Source organism: Simochromis diagramma, unplaced genomic scaffold (genome assembly GCF_900408965.1).
Source record: "Simochromis diagramma unplaced genomic scaffold, fSimDia1.1 OVJJ01000685.1, whole genome shotgun sequence".
Classification (NCBI taxonomy): domain Eukaryota; kingdom Metazoa; phylum Chordata; class Actinopteri; order Cichliformes; family Cichlidae; genus Simochromis; species Simochromis diagramma.
The window spans coordinates 11,926,712-11,941,664 of NW_024387477.1; the positions used below are offsets into that span (position 1 = coordinate 11,926,712).

The following is a 14,953-nucleotide window of genomic DNA, read 5'->3' on the forward strand; positions in this document are numbered from 1 at the left end:
TATGTTTAAAAAAAAAAAAAAAGAAGGAGGTAATTATAAGCCTTTACATATCAGGACAAACATTTTTTTTAAGTTAATGTAGCTTCAGATGAACAACACATGACAAATTACATGGTGTAATTATGTATTTAAAAAAACCTACACCAAAATGCAGAAGCAGAAGTTCACTTTTACTGCTTCTACTGGAATTCGGAGGTTAACCAGCAACCAGGTGCTGATACGCAAAAGGGTTTGATTAAGTGAGACCCTCTATAAAAGCAGACATGTTAACAGTTTGCTGCTTCTCGAGCATTCAGGTGTGTGTTAACACAATGCTGGTTATCAATCTGGAAAGGATTATATAGAAATCTCCCAAAAATGTAAAGTCCATAACTGTAGAATGAGAGAAGATATTCACTAGTGAAAAATCATTCAAAACAGCTGTCTTCAGTCTTCCCAGGCGTGGACGTCCCAGCAAATTCACCCCCGTGTCAGACCGTGCAATGCTCAGAGAAAATGCAAAAAACACAAGAACTACATTTCAGACTCTACACAGTTGGCATATTAAATGTTAAATTTCATAACAGTATCATTAGAAAAATATAGTTGGTTTTTTTTTTAAAATTTTTTTAGAAGAGTTGCTAAGAGAAAGCTCATTTTCTCTAAAAGTAGAAGTTGGCATAGCTGCATCTGAGCAAACCTCAACACTTCAGGAACAATTTCCTTCTGACACATGAAGCCAAGGTGAAGATGTTTGGCCATAATTACAATGCCACATTTGGTCAAAACCAAACATCCCTTCAGCACAAACACCTCGTACTAACTGTCAAGCACAGCGGTGAAGGGGTAGTGATTTGGACATGTTTGGCAGCCACAGGACCTGAACACCTTGCAGTCACCGAGTCAACCATGAAATCCTTTGTATATCAAAGTAATCAAATGTGAGGTCACCTCTCTGACAGCAAACACTATTGAATCACAGTGTAATTAGTTTTTCAGAGATTGCTGTTGCATTTTGGCTTAGTTTTTGCAAAATAACTAATGACAGTGTAATATGTCATGTGTTGTTGTTCATCTGAATCTGTTATTATCTAAAAGAACAGATTTTGTTTATGATTTTCTAATACGTAATACCTTAGAATAGAAAGAGGTTGTGCTTTCATTTCACCACAACTGTATTTGTTGCATAATGTTTGTTTGTTTTTTAGAGCTGAAGGTTAGAGAGGCTTGTTAAGCAGAGCAGATGTGACCATACCTGTGGCCATCTTTTACCTGACAGTTTGCAGCTTTAAACACACATTACTATCAGATGTATATTATCAGCGTGGCTCTGCAAAATAAATGAATACAAAACTGAATAAAGAAGAAGAAGGAATTTTAAATTGAGAAAGAAACTTTACATTGTGAGAAAGAAAAAGAATTACGTAGGGCTTCCACAGTTCAAAACACTAAAGTTGGTTAATATCAGAGAGAAAATTGATTCTGTTTTTTTCTTCTCCCTCTAGAGTCCCTCTATTCCTACATAAAAATCATGTGTCCCTTGGTAATTCTGGTCACTTGCTGCTCTTCTCCATCGCTGTGACCACTGACAGCTCAAACCACATGAAAACCATTCATCATGGCTCCTTTAACATTAGATTAATGTGGTGAAAACGGAACACATAAACTCTCTTTCTGTCACTCTAACACACACGCACACACAGACAAAAATACAGTACACACACTCAACTAGCCCTATATAAGCTATCAATCATAGATATTGTCATTATTCAAGTCTGTCATCGACAAGCCCCTTTCCTTCTCCCTCTCCCTCAGTCTGTCTTTCTCGCACTCCCCTTTTCTTTCTCTCTGTTCTCCTATCTTGCGCACACACATACACACACACACAGACAGAGGAGAAGAGAGAGAATCATGAATCATAAATCTTATGAATGCCATCTAAAGACTGCTCAGCGCTATGAGAAAGAGAGATGATTGATAGACGTGAGTGAGTGTGGCGAAAGGAAAGAAGACGGACAGAAGGTTGCAACCGGCAACACCGAGGTCAGAGACTGCAGTTCAGGGGTCAGATGTATCAGAGCAGGCGCAATATGGCTGAGAAGGAAGGAGAAAATGGGAGGATGAGGAAAAGGAAGGGAGGGAGTAAATGGTTGAAGGGGAAGAGAGGGAGAGAGAGAGAGAGAAGAGGGAGGGAGGGCGAGAGTATGGGGGATGCTGCCACAGTGAGGCTAAAGCCATAACTCATCTTTTATTAAAAATAATGAAAAAAACTTAATGAGTTAATAATATCTGGAGAAAGAGATAGGGAGTGAGAGAGAGATGGAGGAAGGGACAGGAGGACAGAGAAAAGGAAGGAAAAGAAGAAAGGAAATGAGGAGGGAGCTCAGATGGAAAAGAGAACGGGGTCAGTGCAGTCTCTTTTCACTCTCTGGTCATTTATTCCACTTTTCAAAGTTCACTCAAGATTCATTAGACGAACAGGGACAATCACGGGGATCCCTCTCATTCTGCAGACCTAAATCCCAAAGCCTGCTTGGTAATTAAAGGCACTTAACAACCAATTAACAGTGATGAGCTAAATTAGCAGGATGTTGTCTCCTTTGACTAGGCTACTGCATTATCAGTGTATTGAAAGAGCGATGAACAAACCTCAGTGGCCCGCGTTTGCATGTAGGCAAATGACGGATTAATTACTATTAAAACATCAGCATCTTAATGAGCTTGGAAACAATTAGAGAGGTCGTTAGTGTGTGGAGAACGGCTGAGAACAGAAGAAGGGCGGGCGTGCACAAACAGGAGAGAAATCTTCATTGGGAAGCAATACTGATTAAATGGACGTACGGTCGCACTCATCGCCCAATATCCACGGACTTATTAAATACATGACATCACCATTTGTCTTTTCTACCATCAAGCTACTTTTCTCCTGCCATTATCTTTCCCGCTTCTTCTCAGGCTTCCCCAACTCTGCCTTCGTTTCATCTCTCATAAAAAGCCTTTTTCTTGCTCTTCCATTGCTTTCTCCACTTTCTGCTTTTTAACTCCCATTTCTTCCTTCCCTCCTTCATGCTTGGGGGGCACAGTCCTGTGAAGGAATTTAATATGCAACTTTTATATGAGAAACCAATCGCATACGTCTGGGTCTATTGGGCTCGCAATCTATCGGCCCGGACGGCTAATGCAATAGAGGGAGCCTGGGCTATTTATCACACAGGGAGCTATCTTTTCCTCTCTCTCTCCCACTCTGCCCTCGCTCTCTCTGTCTTTATTCAAGCCCAGATTCCTGGCTGCCACTAAATCAGGCCAACTATGAGCTATGGCTGCCCAGAGGGCATCTCCTCTTTTATAGGAGGATTTGGATTTTGTATCTACTGGTTCCTCAGTGGTCGTTGAGACTGTGCAAACGGAAGCTATAAACATTCAACAAACAAAGGCAACAACTTAAATGTTTCTCCATCCCTGCTGTAATGATCGTGAACGTGCGAAGATATATGGAAGGAGGAGGATGCATAAGGCTGATGAATAAGATATCAAGGACATTTACACTGATGCTGCAAAGATTTGTTTCCGTGCATGTCCTCAGACAAAGAGGGAGAAACGCATGCGAAGATTACACATACACAGACATGTACACATTCTGTGCTGTTAGGATAATGCGACATAATTCACACGTTATTGCTGTTACTAGTCACACACAGCAGCGGCGCGACGTCAAAAGTTTCCTGCTGAAAAACAAAAGTGACAGTGTGCAGAGGACGCTGCCCACCTGCAGCAATTAAAATGCCTCCAAAAACCAAATTCATTTCAACAAATTAGCCACATTACTGGCCACTGTGTAATCGCTGATGGCAATTAATAAGAAATTAGTCACAATCAGCCCTATATTAACATCTCACCCAGGGGCCGCGGCTGGAAATTAATAACCGGAGATTCATCTCTCTTACTGTCTCTTTTGGCTCTCTCTCTCTCTCTCACACACACACACATGCACACACACCTACGCCCACCTATATTGTTCATGAATCACCTCTAAGACTGATTTTTTCTATGCGGATTGTCTCATATGATCCACAATCTGCTCATGTCAGCTAGCCAGCTTCCTCTTTACCGGGGTGTGAAAACCCCCTGAAAGACACGAGTGTGAGCGTGTGCACGTGTATTTTCTCACCGGTACAGTCAACACATGCGCTCTTAACAGTTTGTGGACATACATTACATAGAGATACTGTATGTCTGTGTGGTGTGTACTGAGTATGTGTGTGTGTGAGTCAGGTGCTACATAAAATGGGGTGGGGGCATGGTGTTTGTGTGTTGGGGGGTGAACTGAGCCCGCCTCTAGGGGTCCTCACACCAATCAGCACAGCGCACCAAGAATCAATTAACACCAGTGGGAGGGGGCAGAGGCTATGGCACCACGCACACTTAGATACACACGTACGCATGGTGTCCGCACGCACTCTGCCCACACACATGGTACTGTCTGAGGAAATATCCATCAGATCACACGCTGCACAATGTGCCAGTGCGTGTGTGTCTTTGAGCGTGCGTGTCCCTATCCCAGTGTGCTCCGGTCTCTCATGGTGTGAGGTTGGGGAACAGATTGGGGGTCAGCAGGGGGGTCAGGCCAGGGTCACCCCCGTCTGAGCAGTGTGTGTGCGAGCGTGCATGTGTGTGTGTGTCAGTGTGGCCCGATCTGAGTGTGCGGACTGAAGCCTGACCACCACTTCCAGGGCTCACTGGCAGGCAGAAGTGAATAAGATTGATGGTGTTGATTCATACGACGAATTCATTGCTCCCTCTGAATCCATGGAGGATAAATACATCCACAGAAATTATGAAGCAAGGGACCAAAATGAGCATCTCACATTTCATATTCCTCTTTCACTCTTTCTCTTTGTTTGTCCCCCTCTCTCTTTCCCTCTTTGTCTCTCTCTCCGGTGTGGGGACAGCTGCTGGCTACATGAAAACCATTCATCATTGCATCTTTACTATAAAATTATTGACAGAGAGGAGGCTGAGGAGCTATATTGGCCAGCTTTTACAAGGTTGGACAAAGAGAAAAGTCACCTGTGAAAACATAATGAGATCTACGAAGCAAAAAACAAAAGGCAAATGTTTGTGGGTTGCTGCAGATGTCTATAGCTAAAAAGTCGAGCGAAAGCTTTTTCCACCACAACAGACGAAACAGAGTGGGCAAATAAAGTGATCAAAGGTGTCTACCATTTGCCCATGAACGTTCCACTTCGAAACCCCACCTCTTTCCTCTTCCTCTCACTCTACACATTGCCATCTCCATCTGTTAGCCCATTGCACTCATGCATCCACTACCCCCCTCTCATTCGTTTCCTCTCCTCCTATGCTCCTCTCTGGCCTTCCTACCCTCGGGGAGGTAAGGTGATCTCCCTGTGCTGGTGTAAGTGACTGGTATTAGTCTCCTTCTCTGTCTGTCTGTTTGATCCCAGTACTAATGACTCCACAGGGACTGGGGTCTGATAATGGGAAATCAATATAGAGAATAGTGCTCCGGAGTGGCCTCACTTAGCTCTCGCTCTTTCACGCCTCACAGCAAAGTGCCTCTGTGTATCCTTGTGTGTGTGTGCGTGTGAGAGTGTGCAGAGGACTGCAGTAGTGTCAATATGTGCATGTGTGTTGAGGAAATCTGTATTTAAATATAGACCTATTTCCTAAAACAGACACATGCGCAGAGCATATAAAAGACTTCGTACTAGTGCTGCGTTTTTAATTCAAATGAAAGATTCCCTGGACTGCACAACTTCTGCGGCCTCTGCAATATTCTCATTTCACGTTGGATCAAAACTCAAATTTTTAGACTCATTCAGCAGGGAAATGCTGTATATATCTGAGTGTGTGTGTCTAATCGGTCACACTACGCCTAGGGCAAGACAGGTGGGGCTGGTGGCATGAGGCTGGTGTCCCCTCCACCCCACCCCCAGCCCCCACCCTGAGGGGCCAGAAGGCCCAGCAAAGCAGGGTGCTGGAGTAGCTGCCTCTGCCAGGTACCAGAGCTCTATGGCTGGTGGCAGCTGGTCCTCTGTCCCTCCCTCCTCTGCTCCCCTGCATGAGCGCCCCGCGGGCAGGCAACAGGAGGGGTGAGGAGGTCAAGAGGCATGAGAGAACGGGTGGAACAGCGGCGACATGCAGCATAATCGGCTTTTATGAAGTGGAGAGAACACAGACAGAGGGAGACGGGAAACACTGCACTGACACAATGCAGCTGACTACAAGCAGTAATGAATTAACACATTAGTGCCACGACCAGGGGCGTTCAAGAGCACTCAGCTGCTCTTAAGCACAAGCCCACCCTGGCACGCTCTCTCTCAGACATGCACACATAAATCAGTCATTATAGATAAAAAAAAAAAAAAACCACACACTCACTTATTAATTGCATCAGTCATTTTGTCAATGGCAGATCCCTTTGAAAGCTATTGAGTGTGATGAGAGACTTAAAAGCAGGGAAACTTTTACTTAGCCTTCAGCTCACATCTAACAGGTCAACTTCCAAACGTACAGCTACATACACACGCACACACGCGCACACAAAGAAAAGAGTATACTTTGAGAATCCTCTTGTTCAAACTCAAGCCATGTGTCCAATTATCATCAGCCCCCCGGACTAATGCCTTAACTCTTTCTCTCACATCTAAGTCTTAGCCATCCACCCATCCATCCTGGGTTTTTTTTTGCTCTTGTCCATCCCTAAAATCCATGTCTGTGCGGTTACTTACTTCCCTTTCTCACTCTTTTCCTCCCCCTCCCTCCGACTCTCCCTCCCTGACTTTTAACCAGCGTGAAGAGGCAGCCATGCATTCAACCATCAGACAGGCTAACATGGTCTACACACACACACACACAAAACCAAAGCACATTGTTTTTTGAGTTTAGCAAAAAATGCAACATTCACTGAAACAAATACCATCCCTATACATAAATAAATAAATAATAAACTTGTTTCTTATCTAAACACAGGAAGATCTACCACTACGTTTTTATAATCAGCCCCTACAACATTTAAAAGGCAAAAGGTGTGCTGTCATCTGTCTTTTAGGGAAATGTAAAATAGATTCCCTCCAATAAAATGAACCTTTTGGGATTATAACCTTCATATTTGGTCATTAAAACCCTTTAATATCTACCAGGCCATATAACTGACATTTACGGTGACATTTTACATGGTTTATCTGCTTTTTAAGTGTCTTGCAGATAAGAGTGTCCACACAGGAGCACAGAGCAGTGTTCCTGTGACAGCCCAGGGATGAGGATGGTCCTGTCTGTGTCCCTGATGGGGGATCCCATTGCTCTCTTCTCATCCAACAATCCCACTGAGCATGTCAATATGAAACACTATCTCCCCCCACACTGGGGCCATGCAATCCCCCCCACCCCCCACCCCCGTTACAGACAAGACGGGCTTATGCTGCATCTGTGAGGGGGGGACGCATGGCGTGGGTATGGAGAAAAGTGTAAATTAGACTAAATCAAGTCTCCCAACAGTAAAACACATTTTCACTATATTGCGCTCAATGTAAGCGTGATTTACTACACGACTTCTGGTGTATGTGCGCAGAGGAGAAAAAAAAGCGGGCCGTAAAGCTTTGTTTACCCAACTTTAGAAAAATCCACAGCCTTGTAAATGTTGTCAGATGGCCAATGCCAGTGTCTTTCAGCTTAATACCACCTATATTAAATAGTTTAAATATTTCATAAGGGCGGTTTTTAGAGCGAGGGAGGGGAAATCGTTAGCTGCGGTAAAGTTTCATTAACTGGTCCCCATTTCGCTGCGAGGCAAACTCATCTCCTCTTATTGTAATAAAACAATCTCTCTCTTTCTCTGGGTTCTGCTCTCCACTCATCTCCCTCTCTCTCTCCCTCTCGCCTCTCTCCTTCTCTTTTACATCATAATAATACACTACATCCCCTTTAAATGCACTATTACTTACCGCTGCCTTTTCATATTGTAACATCACGGGCACTTTAGCGACAATATAAAAGCGTGTCATTCATTATTCAGAAGCAGCCGGCCTCGTCCCCCTTTTAAAAAGTCAGGCGCGCTGCTGAAATTGATAACGGCGAAGAGACGCGCAATAAAAACGCAGCCCCCGGGTACCGAGCTGCAGCCCAGACCCCCGATTATGCAGATCAAGTGGTAATTTCTCAAACAAATCGCACTCTTTCACTCTTTTGTTGTCGTTTCTTTTTGGACTTTTGGAATCAGGGTGTCAGCTTTATATTGCCTGTGGAAAAAAAACGAGGATTGATGTGCATCTTAATTGTACCGGCGGTAGGTTTTTCCGAAACAGTGCCTAAATATTTTGGTCTAAATGAGATCACCTTAAGGCTGCTTTTTAAATGGACCCTCAGCATCTTTTTTTAAACGTATATTTTTTTTCTTGCTGTATCCACGACCCAATGAAAAAGTCCGGCACTTTTTTTTTATCCAGCATTCACGCGATCAATGAATTTACAAACCTGGCAGAATGCAAGCTGGGGTTTCTCCTGGGCTGTTTTTTGGACAACCCGTGTCATCGTGGAATCCCGGAAGGTCAGGGATAACGTGTCATAATCAATCATAATCACTGGATTACACCAGATTACTAACACCCAGCATCTGCAACGAGTGCTCTGTGCGGACTGGTGGGACTACATTCACTCTGTGCAATGTCAGGATAAATACAATAATTATTCATTTTCTTGAAACAGCTATTCAGCAGTTATTGCCATGTAGGTGTGACTCATCCTATTTAAAAAAAAGTGTCCGTGCAATTAAAAGAAGCTGAATGTGTGTTGTGTTCTGTTCACAACTCCGTCATAAGGGAATAATCTTTGCAAATGTCATCAAGAGAAGAAACATAAAAATGTCTGAAATGATGACAGCTATAACAGACCAATTCTCCCCCATCAAAAGCCACCGGTGAGCTCACATATGGCAGGGCGAACCAGCCAACACTCTGTCCATATTGCCAAACAATCACCCCGGGCCTTGTCCCATCGCATATTGCTTCATAAGACTTTATTGTAAAGGGCGAGATATGGGTTCTTTAAAAAAACAAAACACACACACACACACACACACACACACACACACACACACACACACACACACACACACATATATATATATATGCTACTTTTTTGCATTTGATTTTGTATCACAAAAATGTATTTAATCCGAAGATTTTCCCAGGTCTTAAAGTGGACTACAAAATATATATTGAGTCGTTTCTTAAATAATTATTGATGATTTAAAAACAGCAATAGACTGACGATAGTAGCAAAAATTGCGCACGAAAACACAAGAAAACAACAGAATCCATATAATGTTAAATAAAGTGTTAAAATAAATTAATTCGGCAATTAAAGCGCAGCAGTTCCAAACCAATCACGGATTAAATACATGAACAAAAGCCAACGAATATAAACCACCTTGTCAATAAATGAGTATGTTGGGTAGCTACTAGTTTGTTAAAGTCCTGTAATGTGATAGCCTAAAAAGCCACCTGCCGCATCCCAACCCCACGCACATTTGTCTGTCCGTGAGACAAGTTAGTGAAAATGTGATTACCCGGTCACTTTGGGCGCCTGTTACATTGAATCTGAGCGGTTAGCAGCTTCCAGAGTCCGGACACTTTATCTGAAGTAGCCCGTGGCTTTCCCTTGTCAGGTCATTTAATGTGGCACTGGCTACCAGGAACAAATAAGGCCGTGTATTGCTTTGCCAAGCTCAATAGGTGCTGGTGATTCTGCCAACGTTCAATAAGGCTGCTGTCGTTTTTTTGTTTTAAAGAGCTACATGATGGGTGTCATGTCATGAATTGGATGTGCGTAATTACGCACTGGAGTGCTATTAACATGGATTTAGGGTGTTTATTTGCCTCTCGTAAGCTGATATTACTTCCCACATTTAATAGAAACGTTCAACCAGAGCATGAAGTAAATGTTTAGAAATTATTTGTAAGTAACGTCACACCTAAACATCCAGAAAATGTGATCACACACTCTCTGTACTCGACAATAATGTGGTAAGATTAAAATTTTAAGTGTGACACTTCACGGACACCGAATTTCGTTTTACTGGTTTAAATTTAAAAGTCCGACATTTTACCCACCTGACAGAGTACAAAGGAATATTAAAAAATGCAAATTGTAACAACTAACTCTTTGTATTTGATTATATGGTGCGGACGAAGTGAAGGATTTAAATATAAACTGGGAATGTATCTTCTTCCTTTTTGGTGAGTTCTTTATAAGGTGAAGAATATTTGTAGGGGATTATATCACCAAGTTTTTTTTTTTCTAATAGCTTTCAGCCAGTTTTCGTGTGAACTTATTATTCTTGCACATTCCACATGTGTCAAGAAATGACAGCAGCAGTATGAGGACAAATGATTCGCACTTTGCGTCTAGCCTGAAAAGTGGAAATGGGCAGAATTTTCAGTTCGTCAGACTTCAGGGTATGCAAAAACTTTTTCCTTTATTTACTAAAAAACTTGAAAAAAGTGATTTTTCAGGATGTATTTCTGGATACGAGCAGAACATTGACAGGTAAATGACAAAACGTTATTTGGTTGAAATGCTAAAATCCATCGCCAAACAGCAGAGAACATTGGTCCTTCCCCCCGGGTCCGATTTTTTAGATATTCCATTTACATTTTCATAGAGTTATTGCTTGCTCCCTGCTCTCTATTAGAATTACAAGAAACGCCAAATGAAATACTGACTCACTCAGACAACATCAAGATGCCATATCTTACCATATATATAACACGCTGACGCCCTGTGGTTATGTGAAATCTTGATTATTGTGCCAAATCGTTGGCCTACCCCCACTGACATTCAATCAGTCATTCCAGTGCCAGCCAATGAAAGGTGGAGAGGGATGGAGGAGGACGGAGCTGCTAGACGGAGCGTTTTGATGCGCTGAGAGGAGGACAGAACGTCACATCTCGCCAAACGCCCATCAAACTTTCACCACAGCCTGTAGAGAGGACCCAGTCCTCTGAAAGAGGCCTGTTAGAGACAACCGGGACGCGCTGGACTCTGGGTTTACGGCTGGATAGCGATGGCGACACTTCTGATGATGACTTTTGGTACAGTTTGACCTCACAGCGAACAACGCCTAAAACCCCCCATCTGCTTCAGTTTTCTTGCCCTTTTTGCGACCGAGCGAGGAATGGAGCAAGCACCAAGCGCGCCGAGCCCTCCTCCAAAACCGGCCCATCACGAGCCCATAAGCTTCGGCATCGACCAGATTCTGGGAGCCGGTACTGAGCCAGAAAGCGCGCGCACGGCGGGAAGACAAAGTGGATCAGATTTAAGTAACGGAGACGGTTATTACAGTTTGGGAAGCCCGACTGGGGCCAACGCGCCCTCATATACCGCGCTCTCGATCTCCCTCTCCGGTGTAATGCCTCCGGTGGAGGCTTCAGGTTCATACGGAGAGAGCAGGAGTCTGGGCAGCCGGGGAGTCATTCGCGTCCCAGCCCACAGACCAGTGACAGCCCCGGGACCCCCGGCCCCCGTGCAAAGCGCTGTTCCTGGCTTTGGAGGTCTGTGCTTCCCTTGGATAGGGAACAGGTTTGCCAAGGACAGAATATCAGGTAGGCCAGCTGTTAGAACTAACGACTTCCCCTCGTTAATATTTTATAATGTTTAAAACGGTAGTAAGTGCTGCTCAGCCATTACAAAAACCAGCACCTCTGCCAAATATCTGTAGAACTCTAAAGCCTATTTAATTTATTTGCCGGTTTTGTTTATCTAAAAAGGCGTAAATATATAGAACATTGTGCAAGTTGTTGTTTTAAAAAATATTAGAATGCACTACATTTACAGACTGTCATTAAACGTCATCATCCGCTTTGTTCAATTGGCTTCAGTTGTAGAACTTGAATGTTTAATTTCTGCGTCACGTTTTTGCGAAAAACAAGCCCAGTGCATTCACACAGTTAAACCAAACAACCTGGCGTTGTTGCAGTTTTCTAATAAACATGAAAGTAACTCAAATAAATGCATTTATTTATGGAATTAAAGATAACTATAAATAAGCTGATTATTGGACTATGGAGTGATTTATCTCATAAATTTCAAGGAAACTGAAGCACAATTATGTAAAATAATAAAAGCTATAACCAGTTCTCTGTATTTATAAGGGTGTGTGAAGAGGATTTGAAACGTTTTTATTACACAAATAGTCCTGTGGCCTATTTTATTGAAGATTAATGGAAGCTTTTATGACCACAGGCCTGATATAATACATGTATTATATATAGTTGTAAATATACAGACACACAATTCCACGGTGATAGACCAAAATGCTTGTTGTTGCTCTTGTTCTAATTACCAGTGCCACGAATATCTAAAGTTCACACAACTTCAAGAAGAAATATTTACTCGCTATTTATTATTGCTTTGTTTCAAGATTTGCTCAGATTTAACTTGCTTAATAAATATAATATAAGTCACCGTATTTCACATGTGCACCGCATAAACAGGGCACTGTTGTCGCACAGGGCAGATTTCTGTGATATTTGGCCTTGGATCTCCACACAGAAATCGTCTGTCTGCTGCTGTATAAAATCTCACCTCATATTTATCGCTGTCTCCCCGTCTCTCCTTCCTGCAGCGGCTCTGGTGCCATTCGCCGTTACGCGGAGAATAGGGCACCCGTACCAGAACCGGACGCCTCCTAAACGGAAAAAGCCGCGCACCTCCTTTTCAAGAGTTCAAATATGTGAGTTAGAAAAGCGTTTCCATCGACAGAAGTACCTGGCCAGCGCCGAGCGGGCAGCTCTGGCAAAGAGTCTCAAGATGACAGACGCGCAAGTCAAAACCTGGTTTCAGAACCGCAGGACCAAGTGGAGGTTGGTATGAAATGTCATGGTAACATGTGTCAAAAGTGATGCCCGTATAGGAACTTAAAAAAAAAAAAAAATCCAGGAAAAATCGTTGACTTCTTTATTAGACGCTGAAAACACAAACTTTCCACTTTCCAAGTGACATCTTCCTGTTAACGGACTCAGTCGCAAAAGAAAACGAATACATAAATGTGACTATACATTTACAGAAAATATTTAAATTTTAGCTTAGTGTAGTATGTTTAGTGTGTGGAAATAATTTTAAAGTTTAAATACTTTAAATTCCGACCAAATTAAATTGAAAAACTTCTAAAAAAATAAACAAATAAGTGAAACTAATTAAATTAAATAATAACAAGGATGGGTTTTGTATTGTTTGATTAATCAGCCCTTAATTCACCTTTCAGATTCCCAAAATATTTTTACTGAGTTCATTTTTATGCTTCGAACAGATCTATTGCATCGCCATCCTTTTTCCTAACAAGGCACAGCTGCTGTTTTCATCTTGCAAATAGCAATCTTCCGACTTCAAGACTTTCTGTCGCTCTCCTTTAATCGTACACAGCATTTTAAAATTATTGAACCAAAATAATGTTTCATTTCTCTCTTTTTTTTCTTTTTTTCTTTTTTTTAAGGAGGCAGACAGCCGAGGAGAGGGAGGCGGAGCGTCAGCAGGCCAATCGCCTCATCCTGCAGCTGCAGCAGTCCGCCCTCCAGAAGTCCCTCAGCGAATCAGCGGTATCAGATCCACTGTGCGCCCATAACTCCTCCCTGTATGCGCTGCAGAACCTTCAACCCTGGGCCGAGGAAAGGGAGTAGAGACCAGACACCAAGCGGTAATCACTGAGCATCCTCTAACAGCCCTGCGAGGATACTTTAATTAAATTAGACCTACATGAGGACAGTAGGACTTACTGTGATCCTTACTGTGGAGGGGGGAAAAAAGTGTGACCAGAAAAAAAACAAAAACGGAAGAACCCGATTGAGTGGTTGTGAAAGTGGACCTGAAGTCGTGGTGAGTCCTGAAGCAGAAACTTTATTGGACAAAATGTTGCAGCTCTGTACTTGGAAACACCAGGACTACACAAATTCAAAGGATACGAAAAAAGACTTACCACCATAAAAAATTCTCGCCACCATGTGATTGTCCTCTTGCGCTCGTACTTATAAGAGGAGACATGATGGAGGTAATTAATTCTCCACATTGAGATGCAAGAATCATTGTTTTGTAAAGGTGTGGTTTCTCAGTGCGACCATCGCCTTAGTCTACCCTACTTAGTGGACTTGATTACAGCTGGCTCTGTTATTACCTTTTTCTTTTCTTTTCTTTTTTTTTTAAATTTTAGTGGGAGGATAATCATCTAGGCCTGCACTCCAGCAGCTACACAACAAAGTGCACGGGTTGGAATGTGTTTATGAGAAAGGCCAGATCTCTTTGTGTTTTTATCAAAGTACAAAACAAGAATGTCTGCTCAAAACAACGAAGATAAAATCTACTTCCTCTTTAATTCTTAATTGTTCTGGTGTTTAAACCTTCATTTATAGATGTACTCACTCTGACGAGACTACAGCGCACCATCACAGTCACCTGTAAGGCGCTCCAACAAAATTATGACAACAGTGTTACATTATGGACAGAAAAGAAAAGCTATTTTAAGGAGTAATAAACAGAAAATAGATGCTTGGATTTGGTGGTGCGAAGTGAGGAAAATAGGAAACAAGCTGTAAGTTGGGGAATAAAAGGAGTGATGCATGTTCAGTGATGGTGAAGTTTGGGTTTTTTTTTCCTAACGCACATTATCATGCTTTATTTGTGGGCCGTGTTCTTTGAAACGGAGGCACAAATGTACAAGTCTTTTTGTACTTACGTTGTATATGTGTACAGTATAAAATGTTGTTGTGACCCTTTTGCTCATGTGCTTATTTAAAGGTTTTACCATATAATAAGGTGTAAAACAGAAAAACCGTATGGAGCAACATGGTGGGGGGGAAAAAGCAGACGTTACTTGATTTTATTTCTTGAAAAGTTTATTGATAAATATAATGATTTTTTACAGTATTTCAATACACACATTATTTCATTCTGACTGTTTTAAGTGTGT

General features: G+C 42.3%; 1 protein-coding gene across 1 annotated transcript; it reads left to right on the forward strand.

Annotated features, from left to right (window-relative positions):
* The first annotated feature begins 10,871 nt into the window (after positions 1-10,871).
* Positions 10,872-14,938, forward strand: LOC120724056 (T-cell leukemia homeobox protein 3-like). The gene is made up of 3 exons (XM_040015993.1): positions 10,872-11,597; positions 12,620-12,857; positions 13,487-14,938. The coding sequence occupies exons 1-3, from the start codon at positions 11,171-11,173 to the stop codon at positions 13,668-13,670; spliced, it is 849 nt and encodes a 282-aa protein (XP_039871927.1). The 5' UTR covers positions 10,872-11,170; the 3' UTR covers positions 13,671-14,938.
* The last annotated feature ends 15 nt before the right edge of the window (positions 14,939-14,953 follow it).

What these genes read in the sequence shown, in the direction of transcription:
- LOC120724056 (XM_040015993.1), top strand. Translation starts at nt 11,171, where the DNA reads ATGGAGCAAGCACCAAGCGCGCCGAGCCCTCCTCCAAAACCGGCCCAT. An exon ending in TGCCAAGGACAGAATATCAG is followed by an intron (nt 11,598 to 12,619) that starts GTAGGCCAGCTG and finishes TCCTTCCTGCAG; the next exon opens with CGGCTCTGGTGCCATTCGCC. An exon ending in AACCGCAGGACCAAGTGGAG is followed by an intron (nt 12,858 to 13,486) that starts GTTGGTATGAAA and finishes CTTTTTTTTAAG; the next exon opens with GAGGCAGACAGCCGAGGAGA.